General features: G+C 31.7%; 1 protein-coding gene across 1 annotated transcript in view; it reads left to right on the top strand.

The window, feature by feature from the left end:
* The first annotated feature begins 4,566 nt into the window (after nt 1-4,566).
* The window catches only part of LOC129227378 (mitochondrial import inner membrane translocase subunit Tim17-B-like), a 41,621-nt gene continuing 22,676 nt past the window's right edge, over nt 4,567-23,511 (top strand). The window contains exons 1-3 of the mRNA XM_054861927.1: nt 4,567-4,613; nt 14,794-14,893; nt 17,542-17,605. Coding sequence (XP_054717902.1) covers nt 4,588-4,613; nt 14,794-14,893; nt 17,542-17,605 — 190 coding nt within the window. The 5' untranslated portion in view covers nt 4,567-4,587. The remainder of the gene's footprint in view (nt 4,614-14,793; nt 14,894-17,541; nt 17,606-23,511) is intronic.

Raw genomic sequence — 23,511 nt, 5'->3', positions numbered from 1 at the left:
AAATATTCATTGTATTTAGTCTTGTAAATTTTTTTTCTTGTCGATTCAGTCTTTGATGTCTTTGCATGTTTTATATTAAAGAGTTTTTTTTTTTGTTGAAATATGAATAATATGATGCTTGTGTCCTGCATTTTTCAATCGTGTTAAGATGTGCCCCAGTCTTGACAATGGAAGACATTTTTTTAAAATTTCGATAAAAGTGGTGGCGCTAGGAAATCACCAACGGAGGGGGGGGAGGCAAGCTTGCCCGACAGGGGGCATAGTCAAATTTAAGTTTGCGAGCCCCCCCCCCCAATTTAAGTGATCAAGAAACTAATCATTCAAGCGTCTAACAACACGAATTCCCCATAAAAATTAGAAGCAAAAAATATAAATTCTAAAATAGATATAAAATGAAATATGTAGGAAAAAATATCAAATTTAAAATGAAACACATGAAACTAGGCTTTTTTGAAAGAGCAGGGTAATCACGAGATCAATAAACTAAAACTGTCTGAGAATTAGAATTTGACGAAAAATCTGAATATGATGTAAAATCATTGTAAATGTGTGCTCTACAGAGTTTTTGCAGAGAAAGAAACTTAACAACAGGAGTTTAGTTGTGAGTGTAATGCTGCACTTACATAAATTAGGGTTCCTCCCCCCCCCCCCCCCCCCCGAATTTTTTTTCGAAATTGTAGCTCTAAAAATGCAATTTTAAATGATCTTCGGTGATTTCATGGAGAGAAGGATTTGGGTGTTCACTCCCAAAGAATTTTAAGAAATTGAAGTTCAATAAACGAGATTTTAGTCGATCTGTAATGGTATTTTATAGGGAGTGAGAGTCGAGGTACACCCCCGAAATTTTTTTAAAATTAAAGTATTAAAAACGCAATTGTAGGTCATGTTTGGAAACGTTAGGGTGATGGAGTTAGTGACCGATTAAGATATTGAGGGCTCCTCCCCCCACCCTTCCGTAATCAAACTTTAAAAACACACTAATTTACGGGGTGGCAACTACAGGACTCAAGCGTATAGCAGTGCTCATCCACTAGCTCAAAATATTTATTTGGGAGCAGAGAAACCCACACCTTAAGTAAGCAGAAGAAGAATAGGGTCAGGTGTGGTGGAATGGGTATGTGGGGTAGAATGGGTAGTTAATTAATCTTTGAGGTACGGAAAAAAAAAAACAATTTTTTTTTGAAAAATGAAAACACTCATGTTAATTACAATAGTTTAACTTTATTTTTTGGTTCAAGAAAAAACTGAATGGAAACAGTCAGTTTAGTAGCAGCCTTCTTTAAGTTACATTGTAAAAATCAAAATTAACTGATATCTTTGAAACTTTGTTTCCAGGATTTTGCTTGAATTTAGACAGCATTCTATTACTGTTATTTACATTTAAGGAAGTCTCCTTTGTCAACTGAAAAAAAAAAAAAAAAAAAAAAAAAACAGAAAAGAAAAATTCCATACATTGTAAGAAATATGTTTAAAATTTTTAAGTGGGGTGGAGAAGGTCTAATATTAGGCTTAACGACATAGGCTGTTGAATTAATATTTTTTCTAATTAAATGTTTTTCTTTGAAGTAAGTTCTTCATTTTATCGAAAGTTTTATATTCTGAAATCCTTATGTTATGGAGTTGCTTATGGTTAGATAACCTGGTTGGATAGAAGAAGACAATCTTTGAAGAATGGTTCAAACATTTCTCAAGGCATCTGGAAAGACATGCATGCCATCAGACACTAAATCTGACAAATGACACTAAAGCATTCTACTGATAATGAAATTATCATTTGCCTACTGTCAAAAACGAGTCATGCCCTGCAACCACTAGACAAAGTCTGAGTTAACTAAATAAATTGAAAACCAGTCTGATCAAACTTCCATTCCACTAAGCTTATGTCCAAGTACAATATCTGCAAGAGATTGGGTGCTAGTTGGTTACACTTCTAAGAAATTTAAAAAGTATTTTATTGCTCAAGTTCTAAAATCTCTAGATACTTGTGCTTATGTTGTAAAAATTCTTAGGAAGTCTTTGATGGGAAATTTTTTCACCTTCCCCAATAATGCGAAAATGGAGATTAAAGAAGGACAGATCATCAAAAAACTAAGTCAGCCAATCCTCATAAATTACGGACAAAATACCTTTAATTGCAGTGAAATTACAGACTATATAGTTCAATAGATTTTAACCTTTATATTAATATCTTTTTGTGAAAAAATAATAAATAAATTCATGTTTTTATTCTGAAATGTAATTTAAGATATTACTACCTATTTCACCCCACCCCATGGGGTGGAATGGGTATAAAAACAGACTTTGAAATAATAGCTTTTTCACTAAACAATAATATTATTTCAATAATAATAAATATGGATATTTGAAGTATATTGTCCAAATGTAAAAACTTAGTTATGATTTTTTAATTGTTTTATATCAGATTCGAATATTTTGATAATCATTACAAAAATACCTGTATATTATGCCCGTTCCACCCCACCAGACCCTAACCAATATTAAGTAAATAATAATACAAAAGAAACTTGATCCCGATGCCTAGCTTTATATTAAAATGAATCTCGCGGGTCAGAATACGTGTAAAATTAAAGTTATTTATATTTTCTTTCATTATTTTATTTTTCCGAGATAACTTGGGAAAACACGAAAAGGGAAGACAATCACAACTACTAAGTTTTGCTAGTGCAAAAGCAGAATCAAGAGAAAAAAATTGAAAATCTTTTGAAAAACCTTTCTTGCTAAAACCAATTACTAGTATTTGGCCTTGGTAGTAGTAGGCCTGGGCTAAGTGCAGCTATTTGCAGGGTTTACTTTAAGTCGGAAACATGAGTTTCAACTACATGATAACATCTGAAAAAATGAAATTTGGAAGCAAAATGTATTTTTTCAATTGCATTTAACGCATAATTTATTTATTTATTTGATTTTGCTTTTTCCAAACGTTTCGTCCCCACCTGCCCCAAACATTTTTTTCAGAAAGAATCCAAACCCGACGTTTAATGATGCAATGATTGCTTAGTTGTGCCAAACCCGTTTAGTAAAAAATTCTCAATTCTGCTTCATTCCCAGCAAAACTATTATGCAGCCTACAAACAAGATCAATATGAGTTTTTGAGAAAAGTGTTAAACATCTATTCGCATTTATTATATTAGTCCAAAGATTTTTTTTCCTGCGTTTAACACATGCCGACAAGACATCATTACACACACACACACACACACACACAAAAAAAAAAAAAACATTAAAGAAACTTTAGTACATTTCCTTGTATGAGGTAAAAGGATCGTTTACTCGTCTATATGTTGTCTTGTAGCAGAATTATCCAACAATAATCAGATAAATTGTAAATAACAATAGTAATAACTTACTTGTAACTTCTGGGTGAAAATAAAAGATAATATTGCAGCTATACTTACCCAGAGAAGTACTTTAGAACGCAAAGTGTGCCTGCACACTTTGACTTGACATGCTGAAAATCTCCGACTCATGTTTTCTCTCCGATGGACCCCCCCCCCCCCTCTGGTTCTTAGAAGCCATCTCTATACAAAAAAAAACCACCAGCTCATCGACAAACAGAAATTTCAAAGATGAAAACACACCATTTCGCCCGTAGCTTCTATCTCTTATTTTATCCCATCTGGACGACGTTAAAGGGCACTTGTACAGACTCTGTCTAAATTGCGGGTGGCAAGGTGGGTGGCCTCAAAAAGGATTGATTTCTTGTTTTCTATTTTTTTTTTGTAGAAGATACTTCTACTTCTTCTAGTAATTTTTTCTCGAGTTCACATCCGAGAAAATTTTTATCATTTACGATAAACACCAAAATAAACAGATTCCCCGACGAGCGACGAAATAATAAATTTTTCCTGACGGGGGTGGCAAGATGTTTCCGACGGGGGGGGGGCAATTGCCCTCCTGCCCCTCCCCTGGAGCAACGTCTGTCGATAAAGAAATAATTTTTAAAAAATTCCTGGACAGAGGGCGCTAAGAAAAGTTTATTCAATCGTGGGGTTACTATTGCCTTGAGAAATGGACAATAGTTTTTCAGACATTAAGAAATGAATTTTTTCACATGTGTCCTCCTTTCCACTATAGGTGTTTTTTCCTGAAAAAACGTAAAATTACACTCACACACACACACACACACACACAAAAAAAAAAAAAAAAAAAAAACCTTTTTTTTTAAATATGAAATCTGTTTGAGTTCAGCCCCGAAAAAAAAGACTACAGACGATTTGTAACTATGAAAACGTAAATTTCATTCTCTAAACAAATATTAAAAACAACCATCGTTCTGGAACATCTGAAAATCAGAACACTATCAACTTTCGTTAGCTAAATAACTGCACTCCAGGAAGCCTCACAAAACTTTAGCACGTGACTATAGGAAAAATTTTCAATGTTTAGCATTGATTAAAAATTTGCAAAAATCTTTTGCTCAAATTATTTACTTTTGGCTTGTATTCTTTGAATTTTCAATTGTGCTTTGTTATAAATTGAATCACTGCAAAGATTTTGCTATTTCAGATTATCCTTGACAGCATGTAGCAACTAAACTTATCTTTCTTTCGTCTTTCTTTACAAAAATGGAGGAATACGCACGTGAGCCATGGTAAAATTTGTTAAGAATTTTATACCTACTTGTTATATTTTTTCTCTGCAAGCAGAATAATTTTGTTAGAACTATCTATAAAATTGTTATTTTAACATTGTATTTCGCTTCTAGCTCCTACGAATTTGTAAAAAAAAAAAAAAAAAAAATGTACCGGCTATAGTCATTGCATCATCTCTGAAAGGTCAAGTAATTAGGCTCAAAAGCTTTTGAGTATTGAACCGTGAATTGTAATGATAGCGGACAGAAAAATTTACTGTTTTTTCAATGTTTTGTAATTAAGAGAAAATAGATGTAAATTCAAGAACCGTATTATCTAAGCAAATTTATTGCGGTGTTTCTTTAGCTTAAAAAAAAAAAAAAAAAAAATCACGAGAAATGTATTGACCACGCTCTTTATGAGTTATGAGAATGAAGGTGTACTGCAGTTCTACGATTTTTCTTAGTCGGGGCATATTTTTCTAAAATTTCAAACTGTCTTCAGAAAATTTTACTCGAGTCCACCTGTACCCCTGTCACAAATAGAAAAGGTTGTTTTTTAAAGCAATGTGTTTATACATATTTGTATTTTTACCTTAAAATCAAATCTTTTGATTGGCGCTTAGACCACAATCTTTCTTCTACAATCACAGTCTTTCTTCTACAATACTGGCTGCCAATACCATGGTGGCTAGTCTTTTCTGGACAAGAATGTTTCAGAAGCCAAATTATAAAGTACAGGTAGAGACCAACACGTGCATATAATGAGAAGAGTCATTTGGACCTGAAATATTTCACTTATGTCTCCAAATTTGCCAGAATTGTCCGACAAAATGTGCCAGTTAAGGGCATTTTTGGGAAGTCGTAGGGTTTCTGCCATTCCACCTTGAATTAGAGCGATATTGACTAAGGGCATCTTAAGAGATGACGGCGCCCGGGGCGAAAATTTTCTGAACCTCCCCTTAGCCACACACACAGCAAATATTGAGTTTATGCTGAAAAAGTAAGGGGAGGTGGGGCACGTTGGTTCGCTTTTTTACTTATCATTTTTTATCTCTTCAAAAAATTTAATGAGCAGTTCGATTTTCTACACTAAGTTTCACTTAACACTTCTCAATAACACAGATTGGAAGTGTTGAATTGATACTTTTTTTATATTAATTTTTTAACGAAACCTCGTAAAGTGGACCAGCGTGCCCCACAGGTGGGGTACGTTGAACCACATATGAGGCCCCTAGTTTCAAAACCGGATACTTGCAAAAAATATGATTTTCTTTTTTTTTTGTTAATCTGGTAGATAATCATAAGGCCTTTTTGCCTGCTCAATATTAGGTTCAAAAACCCCTTCTTTCCCCCTTGAAATGGGGCGGGAAGGTCTGCCTCGGTTTCAAAACCGGACTTTTTACAAGTTGAGCGTTTGTCCGCTCCTACATGTATCCGGTTTTGAAACTAGGAGCCTCATATAACTTAAACATTTTTTATAATTTTAGTGAAAAGAGTGAAAATTCAAAAAAAAAAAAAAAATCAATTATTAAATATTTATGAGAACTAATGCAGGTTAAAGTTAACAAAGATGCGTTAAATGATATCTGGGGGGGGGGCAGTCGCACCCCTCAAATATTTTGCGGATATAGATAAAAAAATTGGGAAAATTTACATAATGCACAAATCGATCATATGTAAAAAGAAATTTTAAAGAAAGCTGTTTCTCAGTAAAAGTTGATGAAACTGGAAATGTTTCCAGACACAAATAAGTATTTTTTGTTGTTTGGATAATAACTTAGAAATTAATGAATCATTTCTGAGCTTTTCAGACCTAACAACGGATCCATTTGAAAAAATTATTTTTTTTTTAAAGTGACAAAAACCCACACGATGATGAAGAAGTAATAAGATTGAATTAATATTTTGCATATAATAATGGATTCATTCAGTTTCTAATGAAATTAACACAAGATTTGATGATGTTGATAAATACTTATCTGTGTTGTTAGTCTTAAGTTCGATATTATAGGGATGGGTTATTGAGCAAGAGATATAAATATTTCCTGTACAAGTAAAATTTATTGTAAGAAGCAAAAAGTATTGTTTTGCGCCAGTCAACCGATCAATGATGAAAAACGAAGACTAGCACAAATTAATATAATTTAAATTCAAGTAGTCAAGTTTCATGATAACTATTGAGTAATTCACAAATGCATTCAAGTTAATTCTTTATTAGTTGACACGACATTTTTGTAGCTTCATGCACTACTACAACTTATCTATATAACTGGCAAATTTCAGAAATTCAATGAATGATCAAGATTCGCATTAGGTGCGGTTACAGTATATAAACTAGTTCACGTGTGCAGATCTAATTTACATAAATAATTCTAACACACTGGGCCCGGCTGAACAGAATGTTCAGAACACCAAGAACCCAATAACTTTCATATTAGAGCTTCAAGATGCTCAAAATCAAATTCAAATATTATTTTAAACAATTTCAATTGTCTTTTTTTTTTTTCAAAGAATTACTTACCAAACTTCTCAGAAATATCTCAAAATACCTTCAAAAAATAACTTTAAATGAAGAAATTTTTACATTTTTTTTTTTCAAATTTTATCAGAATTTATCAAACAATTCAAATTAACGAAATTGAAAAAAAGTTCAAAATTTAGTTTAAACAACAATATTAGTAAACTTTTTTTTATAGCATAAACTTGTTAGTAAGAATATCAAATATTAGTAAACTTTATACAACAATTAAAAACAAATGTTCACAATAATTTACAATTTTAAATACATGTAACAACTCATTCACATTCTAACTTAACCAGCAACTGAACTGGCCTTTTTAATATGCCTCTTTCCGTTTTAATTTCGAAACTGGAATTAATCCATCTCTTCCAGTAAAAGTCGTAACAACCTTTCCAAAATCTATTTAAAAGTCTTTCACGATATTGATACTTTTTACACATAATTTTCCTATTACTAGTAGACACAAAGTCTGTATATTTCACTGGAGGCAAATTTAATGGTTTATTTCCTAAAAGAAAATGAGCAGGTGATAATACCTGGTATTCATGTTGATCATCCTCAATGTACGTCAGAGGTCTGTGGTTTATCACCGATTCTATTTCAATCAAAACAGTTTCCAACTCGTCGGCATGCAGTGAGGAGCGACCAAGTGTTTTTCTTAGCATAGTCTTGACTAATCGTACAAGTCTCTCATAGAAGCCACCCCACCATGCTCCTTTTTCTACGATGTATCTCCACTGTATACCTTTTGCGGCATAAAAGTTCTTTACGTCAGGATGACTTAATACTTGCCACATCTTTTTAAGTTCTGCATTAGCTGCCTTGAATGTTCTTGCATTATCGGAATAGATAACAGAGCATAATCCTTTTCTTGACACGAATCTACGGAAAGCTTGCAAGAAAGATTCCGTAGTCAAGTTTTTAGTTAATTCCAGATGAATACCTCTAGTCACCGCACAGGCAATCAGAAGAATATAATACTTCGTATCTTCGTTTTTAACAAACAGAGGTCCAGCATAGTCCACGCCGATTACATCGAACGGATTTGATTTTTCGATTCTGGCAGATGGCAAAGGGGTTATGTCTTGCTGCATTGGTCTGGAATCAAACCGCTGGCAGATGATACATTTTCTTCCCGAAATATTCTTCCATATTTTTCCCGAAGGTACCCAAAAGTACCTGCAATTCCCGAATGGAAAACTTTTTCATGTGCATCTTGCACCAAGATTTCAGTAAAATGAGTTTTTGATGGAATAATAATTGGATGTTTTTCGTAAAAACTCAAAGTCGATTTTTGTAGTCGGCCTCCTACTAACAATATCCCGTCTTCACTGAGGAATGGATTCAATTCACGAATTTTAGAATTTCTACTAATTTGATGTTCTTGTTTTAAACAAGTAATTTCGTCACTAAAATGCTCATGTTGAATTTCCTTTATCAAACTTAACTCTGCAGCGAAAAGTTCTTCAGCTCTTAAGGGACCTTTTTTCTTGTCAGCTTTACACCTTACATTATAAATAAATCTTTGTATCCATGCGGTCACCCTAACAGCTCGACTTAGTTTACTATACTTTTCAAGATTCAGAAGACTGTCAGAATTCACCGCAACAGAAGGTAGAACTGTATTTTCAGCAACACATTTCTTCTTTTCTAGCTCTACATCAGAAAGCCCAGATGTCAATGGCATTTTCTTAGGCCAATTGTTTTTTGATTCGGACAACCAATCTGGTCCGGATTTCCATAATTTTGATGACAATAAATGTTCAGCAGAACACCCACGTGACAATATATCACTCGGATTGTCGGATCCACTGCAATGTCCCCATGCATTAAATTTTGTTAAAGATTGTATTTCGGATACTCTATTCTTGACAAATAACTTCCATCGCTCAGGGGCACTTCGAATCCAATGTATTACGATCTGACTATCAGTCCACAAGTAAATGTTTTCTTCTTGAATGGGAAAACAAATCTTTTAGATACTTTGCGAGTTTTGATGTCGTTAATGCAGCTAACAATTCTAGTCTTGGTAGTGTGAGTTTTTGTTTAATCGGCGCAATTTTAGATTTTGCCATAACAAATGCTACAGTACAGTCCTCAACCGATCTTAAATACGCTACTGAACCGTAAGCTTTTATTGATGCATCACCAAATATATGCAATTCTTTATTCTTATTATGATTTAGTTCGCAAGGAAAATATTCGCTGCAAATTTCGAATTTCTTTAGAGTTTCTATTTCATCGCACCACTCTGACCACATTTGCTTGCATTCAATTGGAACTTCATCGTCAAGTTCTAAACCCAACTGCCAAAGATTTTGCATTATTAATTTCGCTCTCAATACAAAAGGTGAAATAAATCCTACCGGATCAAAAATAGTAGCGGTTACTTTTAATATGTTTCTTTTAGTGATTATTCTACATTTATTTAGTGTTTCAGACAACTTATCTATATTTAAAAATAATACATCTTTACTATTACACCAGTTAAGTCCTAGTAACTTTAAAGTATCATTGTGCTCTTTTTGTACCTCAACAATTCCATTGTTATCCCAGATTTTTTCAAGCTCTACTGAATTTGTACTAAATTGATGCAAATTCATTCCCGCTTCTTTAAGTACGTTATAAGCTTCAGTGCTTAACTTGAAGGCATGTTCTACGGAATCTGAACCGTAAAAAATGTCATCTACATAAATAAAATTATTTAACATCTTAAAAATCTCTGGATTTTCCACTGACAATTTCTTTATGTGATGTTTTATAGTACATGCGAGAATAAAACTGCTACAAGCAACTCCAAACGGAGCACGAGTCATACGATAATGTTTTATATTTAATTCATTGTAAAAATACAAAAATCGCAATGCGTCCCTATCAGTTTCTACAATCCCAATTTGATGAAAGGCTTTTTCGATATCTGCCGAAAATGCATATTTAAACTGCCTGAAACACAATATCAAATCTAAAATTGAAGGGTTTAAATTTGGGCCAGGTATCAAACATTGGTTTAAAGATACCTCATCATTAACTTTTGATGAGGCATCATACACTATACGGACTTTAGTTTTTGACGCATTTTTTCTTACAACCGGAGAATGCGGCATGTAGTACATTGTATTACCATCGTGACTTTCAACGCCACATTCTTCAATTATTTTGTTCCTTAACTGATCATTTATGATACTATAATAATTTTCCCTAAGCCACTCATCATTAATTAATTTGTTAGATAAATGCATAAGACGCAGTTTAGCATTTTCAAAGTTACTAGCCAAATGTTCATGATTTGACTTCCATAACAAACCAGCTTCATATCTCCCATTTTTGAAATTCAATTCACTTTCAAACTTTTTTATGACCAATTCATCGTTTTTATCATCGTTTTCCTCCAAACCCATATGATCTAAAGCCCAAAATTTTTCCAAACTATCATCAATTGAGCTATGATCCTCGCTTTCACATTGCGTAGCACCAATTGTAAACATAGAAGCACTAGATTGATTTTCCCCGAAAGCTCCAACTAACGACCACCCGAACAATGAAGAAACTGCAAATAACCTTTTACTAATTCGTTTCTTTTGCCCTATTTGTACTTCCCAACACGAATCAGAACCCAGCAATAATTCTATTTCAGAGGACTCGCCATTATCGGCTAATTGTAAATTTTCCGTTTTCAACATTTCTAAAATACTTCTCGAGGGTACTTTTATAAGCGCTCCAGAAATTGTATCTGTTACAAGGGCTTCAATTGTTATACAACTATTAGGTTCATGCATACTTTTTAGTTTAACTTCGACAACATCATATTCTTTCAATTTACCCTTAATGTATCCAAAAGAATATATGTACAGTTTTTCCCTTCTTATACATTTTAATTTTAATTCCTTTGCTAATTCTGATTTAATGAACGTTTTTTGTGATCCTGAATCAAGCAAAATGCGCATGATTCGACTTAACAAGCTATTTTTATCTGAAACATGAACAGTACAAGTTTGCAGATATATACCTTTATCAGCAGTTTCAGAAATTGTCTTTGAATTCAGCGACAAAGATGCAATCGCATTTTCTTTATCTTCAGAATCTGAAACAATTTTCCTACAGAACAATTTATTGTGATTTACACTGTTACAAATTTTGCAAGGTGGAATTTTTACCCTACATTTAAACGAAACGTGCCCTTTTCTAAAACATTTATAACAACGCCCTTGATTCTTTAGAATCATCCTTTTTTGTTCATTTGTTTTCTCACATTTTCTAACAACATGAGTACTTTCATTACAATAATAGCAGTATGAATTAGTCATTGTGGTTAGCGCCGAAGTTGTGGGAACACTTCTAGAGTAATTATTTTTATTCTGCGCAAACTCACTATTTGATTTCCTTTTCTTTGAATTTATAATTACATTCGAGGCTTCCAAACTTTCTACTTCTAATCTAATGAAATCCAAAAGCTCCGTGACGTTATACTGTTTTTTCGAATTACGTTTTCTATTAAATTCTAAATTCATATCATCAGGCAACAATTTTAAAATAATTCGTCCTAATAGACTCCCATACGATTCTGAAACAATCCCCAATGAGTTCAGACTTCTTATGTTTATTTCACAAGAATCGTAAAGTGTTCTTAAAGCCTTTACATTAGACGAATACTTTACAGGATCCAAATTAAGAAGATTGTTCATGTGGGAAGAAATAACTAAATCTACGCGTCCAAACCTTTCTTTAATCAAACCTAAACAAGCGTCATAATTCGCATCTGAAAGTGAGAACCCAGATACTGCATTTAACGCAGCTCCTCCTAATAACGATTTCAAATAAGTAAATTTTTCAATCTTTGATAATTCAGAATTATTCTCGATAGCATTTTCAAACGAATTAAAAAATTCCAAAAAATGGCTTGGATCTCCGTAATATTTAGAAATTGAAATCTTAGGCAAACGAATGTTATTTTTTACCTCATTTTTGCATGAAACAATGTGGTCACCAGTGGATTGATTTTGATTTTGTACAGCATTTGAAATAGAATCTAATTTCTTTTTAGTTCTAAATTGACATAAACTAATTTTTTCCTCATACTCTAACACGGAACTATATTCCTTTTCTATTTCAGCTTCCTCCCCGACAAAACAATCAAATATTTGCTCATTAAGAATTTTTAACTCTGATTCTTTAGCATTAAGCAAAAATAAATTTTCCTCAATTGCAATTCTATCAAAAGTTTCACTTTGCAGACCTGATTCTATACAATTTACAAGTTTAGTTACTGCAATCCGAATTGTTTTTCTAGCCGCTTTAAATTTATTAAGTTCAGCAGCTGTCTTTACTATATTACCTTCTACTGACATTTTTAATCGCTTACCTTTATGAAAAACTCGCACACACCAGTACTATCCAGACGATATAAAATTCTGTAGGTGTAATTTTATCGAAACGGACGAAAACTGCCATGATGTACAAAGCTATTCATTCCGTTGTCAAATTCAACTTAATGCGATATTTCAATCTTCATTCGATACTTCAAGACAGCGTTTTTCAACAATACGCCTGCTTCCAAATTACAACTTCTACTGTTCTGAACTTCATTTATTCCATTCGCATTCGTGCCGCACTATTTGGGCGCCAAAAATAATATAATTTAAATTCAAGTAGTCAAGTTTCATGATAACTATTGAGTAATTCACAAATGCATTCAAGTTAATTCTTTATTAGTTGACACGACATTTTTGTAGCTTCATGCACTACTACAACTTATCTATATAACTGGCAAATTTCAGAAATTCAATGAATGATCAAGATTCGCATTAGGTGCGGTTACAGTATATAAACTAGTTCACGTGTGCAGATCTAATTTACATAAATAATTCTAACACAAATTTTAAAGTTGTGTGGGTTATTTTAAAGAGAGAAATTTAAAAGAGAGCATTACTTTGTTGTTTTAATTGTTTTTCAACCATTCCAATCAACTCGGCCAACTGTGTGAAAAGAAAGTACAATAAATTCAACAGCAGTTAGCATATCTTTGTGCTCTAAAATCAAAGTTAGATGATCTTAAGCAAAACTAACTATATTTTTATGTTCCTTTTATTAGTTATTTGTTTTATTTTGTTTCTATGTAAATATGTTTCTAATTTTTTTTTTTTTGCTTGTGGAGCAAAAAAAAATTTGTTTGATACAGGAACTTTATTATAGCATGTATTGTATATTTTACTCTTGGGAAAACAAATGTCTGAAAGATTTATAAGTATATTTGAAAATATAAATAGTAAAAAAGTGCAGATATGAAATAAATTTTTGGTTAAATTAATTTAGTATGATTTTTGTTAAATAATTATAAAATATATCTTTGCTTTTTTTGGACTAAGTTTTTGTTATTATTTCGAAACATGTGTAACATGAAATGAATGTATAATATACAAATAGTGAGAATATTGTTATAATTATTGAGATTTACGAGAAAAAAAAGTTTTAAAATTATGTGGGGTAGGTTGACCCAGTCCGAGTGCCCCCACAAAGAGTGGCCCAACCTACCCCACCTTCTTGGTCTGAAAAAGTGCTGTCATATTTTTTTTATCTTTGACAAAAAATGAAAACATTGCCAATCATTATGAACTAAAGGAACTTACTTTAAGAAAAGAGTTCAATTTTTTCCCCTCAATTTTGATGAAAACCATTAAAAAAAAAGTCAGTTTTCTGAAAATTACTCAGGACTACTGAAATAACACTTTCTAAAAATAAAATTCGTTCAATATAAGTACCATGTGATTTCATTATAAGATTTTTTGGACCATAGGTGCTATTTGTTAGTCACAAAATAAAATAAAAAATATCAATAGTATTTAAATAATTGAGACCGGTCCAATGTACCCACCTCCCACTACCGTTTCTTTTTTTAATAATTGAATATGTAATCTGAAATCTTTGTTCCATATAAAACCAGAAATTAAATTTAACGAGTTAGCATTTTAAAAGCTTTTTTTTATGGCGGAATAAAATAAAATGATAATAATAAATTATAATATATACAGCAAACAATCTGTGTTTGGCGTCTGGGGTGATCGCCCCCCCCCTCCCCCTTCTTCGGCCAGCCCTGATGTTGCGTACTGATACTGATCCTTGCTGATTGATATTCAGTTTAGGTTTACTTAAAAAATCAAAAAACAGGTCTTTTGCCAAACCCTTAATTAAATTTAAAATTAAAATAAATACCTAACAACTGTTCATTTATAACACTGCTATTTACTTGAGTTCCATGCGTGACATTTCATCTTAGCTATGAATGACGAAATATTTTTACAGTTTGCGTTTATTTATAGGGCCTGTTCAAGAGACCAAATAAAATTTTATTACAGCCTCAATTTCATCATAAAAGATTAAATAGGGTAGATCATTAAGGCTGTTAAATTGTGAATTCATTAGGATTGGGTGCAACTGAATAATGTAAGGGCGTCATAGTGCTAATTTGCTTGTGTTTGCTTAATAAATTAAAAAAATATATTATTGTGCATTCAAATTGAGGCAGGAGTCTTTCCACACCCTACCTAAAGCCAATGTTAGTTTCAAAACTTACTTTACTGTGAACAAAATATTTTATGTTGAGTATGCATGTATGTTGTCTACTTTTACCTGTTGTATTCATTATACGGGTTTAATTGTTTCTGAATGTATGTATACTTTCAGTCCATGGAGGATAATAGATGATTGTGGAGGAGCCTTTTCAATGGGTGTCATTGGAGGCAGTGTATTCCAGAGTATTAAGGGTTTTCGAAATGCACCGTCTGTAAGTATGTAGTATGAATTTTTATTCTCATCTTTTAGTTTTTAAATTTTCTATTGTCATAGATTCAGGAGCGCCCAGAGCAAACATTTTCGGAAGGGGAAAATTGTCAATCTGCAGAATCAAACTCTAATTTTGATGGACAAAATACAAGCATGCACACATATCATACATGCATATAACATATGATGAGAAGGAACATTAGGCACCATTAGAGATATATGGTTGGAAAAAACCCCAGAAATTTTGAGAAGAAAACCAGTTTTTTTTTTTTTTGAAAAAAAAACTACTTCTTCCCTGAAAAATTGGAAAAATCAGGAACTTTTTTCATAAAATATTGTAAACAGAAAAAAGTATTTACATTATGAGGTTTTTTCTTTAATTTATATTTTTATCTTTTGTTCAATACCCCCCCCCCCCCCAATCACTAACTTTGATAAATGCAGGAAGCTGTAAAATTTTAATGTTCTGTGCATCAAGTATTAGTTGTGAAACAAAGGATAATTGTTTTAACACCAAATGCTGAATGTATATTTATTTTAAGAAGAAAGAGAGGGTGAGGAAAAAAAAAAGTCAGGATTGCACATTTTTTTAAATAGTTAACACTTTATGCTTTCTAATAAAGTATAACTATAAAAAAAAAATTTGTTGTAAAAAATCATCCATTTTTTTTCAGGAGTAAAAAGGGAAATAATAAGACTGTTTTTTCTCTGTCACCTCAATATTTCCAGACAATTTTTAAAAAGGAGTCGAAATGTTGCAATATATTGTCTCCAAATTTGCTGAATCTTTAGCAAAAACATGCTGACTCAGAAAATTGGACTGATTTTTAGGGGTATCCTTTTCTAGGGCTCCACCCTGAACTTTGCTGTACTGCTAAATATATTTTATTTTCTACTTTAAAAAAAATCTGATTATAATCTACTTACACCTATTAATAAATTGTTATATGTTTTGAACAACATTCAAATGCCTTAACATTAATTTAGAGTCTTGTATAAAAATTTGTAATTTCTGTCAATTTAACTTGGTGTTCATTTTTAGAAAATACAGTAAAATTTCATTGCAGCGAATAGCAATATAACAAAGTAACAGTTTCAGCAAAATAAATATTTAGCCCTGTTTAAATTGCCATTATATTGTTTGAAATCAATTGCAACAATTCCTGTTACAAGAAGCAAAACTCGCTATCTCTTAAAATTTGTTTTAACAGGATTTAACTGTACTTAATTTTCTCATAAGTGCTTGATTTTGCTTTTGAATGCAAAGTATGAAACATTATGTATTTCTCTGTTTTTTGCAAAAGTATTAAACATTTCAATTGTTGTAGGAGATTTCTGATGTTTAGGAAAAAGGAGTTAAAACCCTTTTGCACACAACCTTTTACTCTTTTTGTCAGTACAAGTTGAGTCAGAAAGTTGTGCTACAAAAAAAAAAAAAAAAAAAGTACAATATCAAAGTTTGTTTTTAGAGAAAACAAACTTCAAGCGTGTACAAACATTTATCAATTATTACCATCAGAAATACTGCTCTCTGTCTTAAATTACCTCACGAATTTTTCCTACTGAGAGAGTGAAGCCTTCCATTGAAGCAAGGATCCCAAGTCACAAGATAAATTTTTAACTAAAGTAATGGAAGGGGAACAAGTAATATGGTGTACTTAACGCAGGTCTTCGTTGGTCATAGTGGAACATAGAGCAATGAAACTTAAAAGATAGCCGCAACTATGGCGTACAGTGTCAAAAAAGGGGCATAGTTAGGTTAACCTGATCGCATCATGAAATTGGTGGCAAATGAAGTGATGATTGGCATAATGCACAACTTTTGCCTTCCAAGCTCTTCATGTTCTTTGGAAATGTGCACTAGCTTACTGCTAGTAGGAGTTTCAATCAAATTCAGGCCATAATTATTGTCATTTTGTATCTATATTTTTGTTTAAAAGATTATGATAAGACTCTATGCTTACGTTCGACGAGCGCGACAGGTTGGTTAATCACGTGACATCAGCGGTTACTAACCGGTTGTTCACGAACCAATGCTTCATCGAACGCTTTTGGTTGATCACCAGTTACTTGCGCAGACATGACGCAAACAAATAACACGCAGGTATACATGTAATTGGTCAAAAATATCACATGGTTCCATCAACCAATCAACCAGCTAGAGTTGCGGTCGACCGGTAGATCAACCGGTGAGGTTCATAAAATGACATCGGAAAGCAACCAGTTAACCGGTAGCTCTCAAGAACTGCGGTTAGCAACCGGTTGCTCACCGGTCGACCAGTGAGATTTCTCGAATGCAAGCTATGTGGAACAATGCTTGATGTTATTTCAGTCCAGTTTGTCATTGATTTGCTCAGTTTATTAGTAACTGTACATTTGTGGATGGTGGATTTACATGTTTGGAGCCTATCCATATACTTGGGCGTGTTGTAATGTCCAGTAATGAATTAAGCTTTTATTAGCTTATATATTTAATATTAAAATATGACTCATTCTACAATGATATTGTGCTTTTTGTATCTGTTGTAAAATGGGAATCAAGTGTTGAAATATAGTTAGTGTATGTTATTTAGATTTTATATAAGGTTGTAAATTAAAGAAAAATTGAATATTTTAATCAAGTTCTAATTTTAGGTATAAATTTTTCAGGGCACTGCTAGGCGGTTGCAAGGAAGTTTAAATGCTATTAAACAAAGAGCTCCAGTTGTTGGAGGTAAGGAGTATGATTTGCTGATAAATATTTTTGTATTAAATATAATTATTCATGCAAACTGAATCCATTTTCAATCCTTGATTTTACTTTCCAAATTGCATGCTGTTGATTACTTTTTGAAAATCATGCTTTATTATTTTTTGATTTTTTAAAGTTAGTAAAATCTAGCTATGATTAACCATTCTTTCATGATGACATTTTGCCTGTTTTTAAATTTTGCACAGAACCTTTTACTTTTTTGCTTTGTGCAAGTTAAGTCAGAAAGCTGTGCAATAGAAATCTTGTAATTAAATCAAAGTTAATGTTTCATTTATATAATATTGACTTCAAGTATTTACTAACATTTTCCAATAAGTTATGCCGAGCTATATTAGTTGAGGATTTAAAAAAAAAATATTAGTACTTATATTAAGTGAGTTACTTAGCCCATTTTGTCCAGTAATGAATTATTAATTAAGCTTTTGTTAGCTTATATATTTAATATTGAACTATGACACATTCTACAATATTATGCTTTTTGTATCTTTTGCAAAATAGTTAACAGGGGTCTGGCCATAGGATATTTGGGTTCGTTAACGGACCCTTCACAAAATCCCGATCAAACAAAACGGACCCTTCACAAAATTCTGATAAACAAGATCGTATCTGTCACAAATTGTTTATTGAAAGAGCAAATCTGAAAGCAAAAGAACGCATATTTCTGTGTATAAACCGCATATTTCTGTGTTTGCATATTTCTGTGTATAAACGGATAATTTTTGGAACCTTTTTTTAAGTTAAATTAGAAAGAACAGCTTATACAAAATCGGCTAATCTTGAAAAAAAAAAAAAACGGCACTCTTGGGATGCTCCTGCAAGCGATAAATAATTGCTACTGACAAATAAATATAATGGTTGTTTCTTTTATCACAGCTAATTAGCAGCGGTGTTGTTGTAAACTTTTCTGAAAAGGCATTGGTAAGCACTTTTCTCTGCTCATGATTTAATAAACAATAATAATATATGTCTGCGAAATGAACTTAGAACTGCAAAGGGATAGTAAGGGTGAGGAAAAAATATGATCCCTTCAGATAGGGTTACCAACTTCAAAATTATCACCACTTAGTGTCTGGTGTTGTGGTGTGATGTTTAATTGTTATTTTGGGAGAAAATTATATGGGTTTTGATTTTTCGATGCTAACACAAGGATGATTAACTTTAAATAAACTCTTTTAATTACCGTTTTTTTTTCTTTAGATGTCTACATTTTGAAAAATGCAATCTTTTAACATCCGATATGAGAATCATATTTTGTTCTTTTTTCAAGCTAACTTCGCTTTATTAGGATTCAAATAAATGAAAAGTCTCTTTATTTCTGTTAGAACTCTCATTTCAAGTTTTTAAAGCAAAATTCCATTTTCTGTTATGAGTCAAAAATTAAAATGCTGAATAGATGGTTTATTTTATTTTTTGGGTCAACTGTGTCCACAGATATTAATGATATGTTTATCATAGGACTCTAAAATGCAATTTTAAAATAGTTTTATGAAAAATATTTCTTTTACAAGCCGTTTTTATACTTTTGATGCCTTCACTTTGAGAATTGCGATCTCTTTGCATCCGCTATGGGAATCCGATTTTTCGAATTTTTGATGATTATTACGCTTTGTCAAGAGGTAAACAATTGAAATATCTTTTTATTTTTGTTAAAATCTCGGAATTTATAAGTTTTAAACGAAATTCTGTGCCTTTTAAGAGTGTCTTGGGTCAAAAAGTTGAATGCTGAACCCTATTCTGAATTTTATTTATTTATATTTTTGTTACAATTATTTTAAGTACTGTACAGAAATATATCTAGAATAATTTAACATAATGTAGAATGGTAGATAAATATTGATACTTGAAAGAGCGATGCCCCCCCCCCCCCCGCCAAATATCAGAAAAAAAATCCAGAATGATTTTCTCGACGTAAAAGAGGAAAACGCTCAACTTTAAGTTGAATTGATGTAGTTTGTGCCATCTCTAAATTCTAAAATTTCGTTTTAACAAAAAAAAATTTTTTTTCTTTTTTTTTTCGAAATTTTTTGATTTTTTACAAAATTAATTCATTTTTCACAAAATTATTTGATTTTTCACAAAAAACGGACCCTGTGAAAAAGCCTGGACAGACCCCTGGTTAAGTATAGTTGCATGTAGCAAAATAGTTGTAAGTCTAGTTAATACTTCTGTGTTATAGGTTTTTGCACATCTTTTATTTTTGCCAATTTAAATTTATTTATCCATATTGCAAACTAAAACTTTTGTAGTTGGCAACATTGAACAACTTCAATTTCTAAATTTTAGGGTTGCTATATAATCTCCAATCACCTTAAGCAATTTCTCTGTTGTTGCCAAGGTAAAAAATAAACAAGTAGCCAAGCCAAATAATGTACCTTTAACGGAAAAGTGCATTGTATTGATATAATTTTAGCTTTTATCTGAATTTCAGGCTTTTTTCAAGTTTTTTGAGAAAGTTTCAGTTTTTAACCACTTTCAAAACTTTGAACTTCTGTCCATTTTTTCCCTTTTTGTAAATGCATATTTTACCCCCCAACAACATCTCGCCAATTTTTAGTTCTGTGCTTCTAAGCCTGGCTGACAAAATTCTCATTATCACTACCTTGCAGGAGAACATAAAGACGTTGGTCTATGTACTAATGTTGGGACTTGCACTTTCATAACACTGATAAATAATTATAAAGGAATTTTGTAAAATATCGAATTTTGTTGTTATGGCTCTGTGCAAAATAAGATTTCGACTTATAATGCTGTTATAACTTGATAATTTTTGTACTTGCTTTAGTCCAGAGTTTTCCTGACCGGAGGTTCGCGAGCCCATGGGGTTTCAGGAAAATAATATTGTAATGGCAGAATTTTTATATGCTTAGGGATAAAATCTGAAGTTCAAGCGGTTTCAAGCAAATTTTTTGTTTATCCTCAATTTATTTGTCTCTCGCACATTCGATGCTCAGCATGATAATGTTAGTATGCTTGCTGACATACTTTGCAGTTCAAGAATTAACTGTTGTTTCAAAGACCCAGCGTTACTGCTTTTGTTGAGAATATTTCACTGAAGCCACGTCGAAAAAGCTTCATTTTTGAATACTATGTCCTCTCATAAAAGAATATAAAAGCGTTAGTTTTCCCAATAGCTTTTTACCAGAAAAATCGTTTAAACTTGATGAGAACATTAATAGAGCATATGAAAGCGTCTTAAATATCTTTACATAATTTTTGATGCATAGTTTATTTACCGTTTGAGTTCTACTAAGGGCTATCGCACTTCTCTTGTGGTGTGTCGAAAATACATTGTAGAACTACGATTGTGCTGTTTGTTGCTATAATTATCTTGCTACATTTTACATTACATTTTATTACATCTTAAGGACAAAAAAAAAAAAAAATCAGCAATCAAACGGTTTATGTACTTAGTATATTCTTATCCAACAGCAGAACTCATAGTTCTTTTCAATAAGACATAGAGATCTTTGTGGTTTACCAGAAGAAAAAAGATTGTTTAATTAGTCTGAGTCAGTGTTCTGAAAGTTATTTTTAAGGATCATTATTTAATTATCGACTTATGTTTTAATGATAGAGAAAATGTACCCTTGTGTCAGAAAAAGACACTTTAAATTTTATTACCTTTTGGGCTACGTTTCTATGAAGAAAGGTTTTCACAATAAACAGAGTTATACTGAAGCATATTTAACGTTGAATTGAATGTAAGATTGAAACTATCAGATGTTTGAGCCAAACTTTGAGCGTCTTTTTTCCCACAAATATATCATTAAAAAAAAATTTCTTAGTTGACTGAAGCTAAACAAAGAATAATCACTGGAATTATTTTTTACTGAATTTTTTTTGCAATCATTTCTTAGCTATCATTTTAGTTAAGCAATGTTTGTAATTTCATGTAAAGAAGTAACTGTTATAAAATTATTTTAACAAATTTTATGGTATACTTTGAGAAGTATTTTACAGCATTTATTTTACGGTGAAGAGTATGCTTATGTCAAGCAGTATTATAGTGCAGAATATGGTTTTACGGACTTTTTTTCTTTGCAAAATCACTTCTCAAACTTTTTGTATGTATTGGACTCTTATGCCTGTTCTATTATTGAAAATTGTCGTTTTTTAGCTATGTCATCGTTGTACTATAAATTATAAAGACCTAAAAGCTGTTTATCTCTTATACTTCTCACTTGTAAGAGAAGTTCTTGTAATCTTGGCAAGATTTTTAAAGCATTTTGCACACAACCTTTTACTTTTTTTGCTCTGTGTAAATTGAGTCAGAAAGCTGTGCAATAGAAATCATGTATTAAAATCAAAGTTAATGTTTCATTTATGTAATATTAACTTCAAGTATTTACATACATTTTCAAAAGAAATGTTAGTTTAAGCTATATTATGCTATGATTTTATTGTTATGAAATTATAAATACATCTTGCATTTATTGATTTGCTGAACTTTTTTTGCTATGTTACTGTTATAGTACTATAAATTATAGTGATCTAAAAGCTACTTCTATTGCTTATACTTCTCACTTGTAAGGGATGTTCTTGTTTTCTTGACAAGACTTTTGAAGCATCTTGCACACAACCTTTTACTTTTTTGCTCTCTGCAAATTGAGTCAGAAAACTGTGCAATAGAAATCATGTATTGAAATCAAAGTTCATATTTAATTTATGTAATATTAACTTCAAGTATTTACATACATTTTCCAAAGAAACATTAGTTTAAGCTTTGTTATGCTATGATTTTATTGCTGTGAAATTATTAATGCGACTTGCATTTATTGTTTTTCTGGACCAAATTTATTTATATTAAAAAATTGACTTTTGTTTGCTGTACTTTTATAGTTAATATTTAAATATTAATTTTATAATGAGATTATGCTCTTTGTATTTTTTGTGCAATTGGAATCATATATTTAAATTAAGTTAATATTTTAGTGACATAACATCACTCATATTATGAACATGTTTGTTCGAAATTTTGCGTTTAGCTGTGTTATTGTCATACTGTCAGTTATAGTAGTAGCTAAAAGCTAAAGTTCAATCATTTATATTTCTAACGTAGAGGGAAAGTTCTATTTACCTTGTAATCTAGGAATGATTTTTAAAGCCTTTTGCACACAACCTTTTACTTATTTTGCTTTGTGCAAATTGAGTCAGAAAGCTGTGCGATAGAAACCATGTTGTTGAATCAAAGTTAATGTTTTACTTATATAATATTAACTTCAAGCATTACCAAACATTTGCCCTTTTTAACATGAGCTATGTTATGCTCTGGTTTTATCAAAATTTTGGTCCCAATATTTGTTGACTTGCTAGACAAAATGATGCACTACTTATTAATGCATACATGTAATTTTGTGGTCAATTACTTTGACTATCATTTTGTAATTTTTTTTTTCATCACAATGTGTTACAGAAAAAAATACAGTTCGCTCTTTGTTTAATGACTTTCAAGGGACCACAAAAAATCGTCCTTAATTTGAAAACGTCCTTAAATAGAAAGCTTTTAAAACTATAGTGGACCATCTGGTACCACGAAAAGTCGTCGTTAAATAGAGCGTCGTTAACCCGTTCGGGATGGCAGCTCGCCGAAGCCAGCGCTCTCTGAGGACGGCAGCTGTTACACGCGGACTGTGCGTACAGGCCAGGGCAATTTCTCCCGCTAAGCCTAATTTGCAGTTTCAGAAAGTACGCATTACATAACAATGAATAAAATGTACACTTCGCGTAGAAACAAAACCTTTTTTTTAATATATGATAAAATACGTATGTCGTAATTTCAATCATAACAAAAAAATTTAATGAACTATAAAAAAATAAAAATATATTGTTTTTTTACTGTAACTAAGATTATTAAAATTAGACACATT

Source organism: Uloborus diversus, chromosome 8 (genome assembly GCF_026930045.1).
Source record: "Uloborus diversus isolate 005 chromosome 8, Udiv.v.3.1, whole genome shotgun sequence".
Lineage (NCBI taxonomy): Eukaryota > Metazoa > Arthropoda > Arachnida > Araneae > Uloboridae > Uloborus > Uloborus diversus.
Note: the sequence above shows the minus strand (reverse complement) of the source record. Positions and strands in the feature narration are given on the sequence as shown.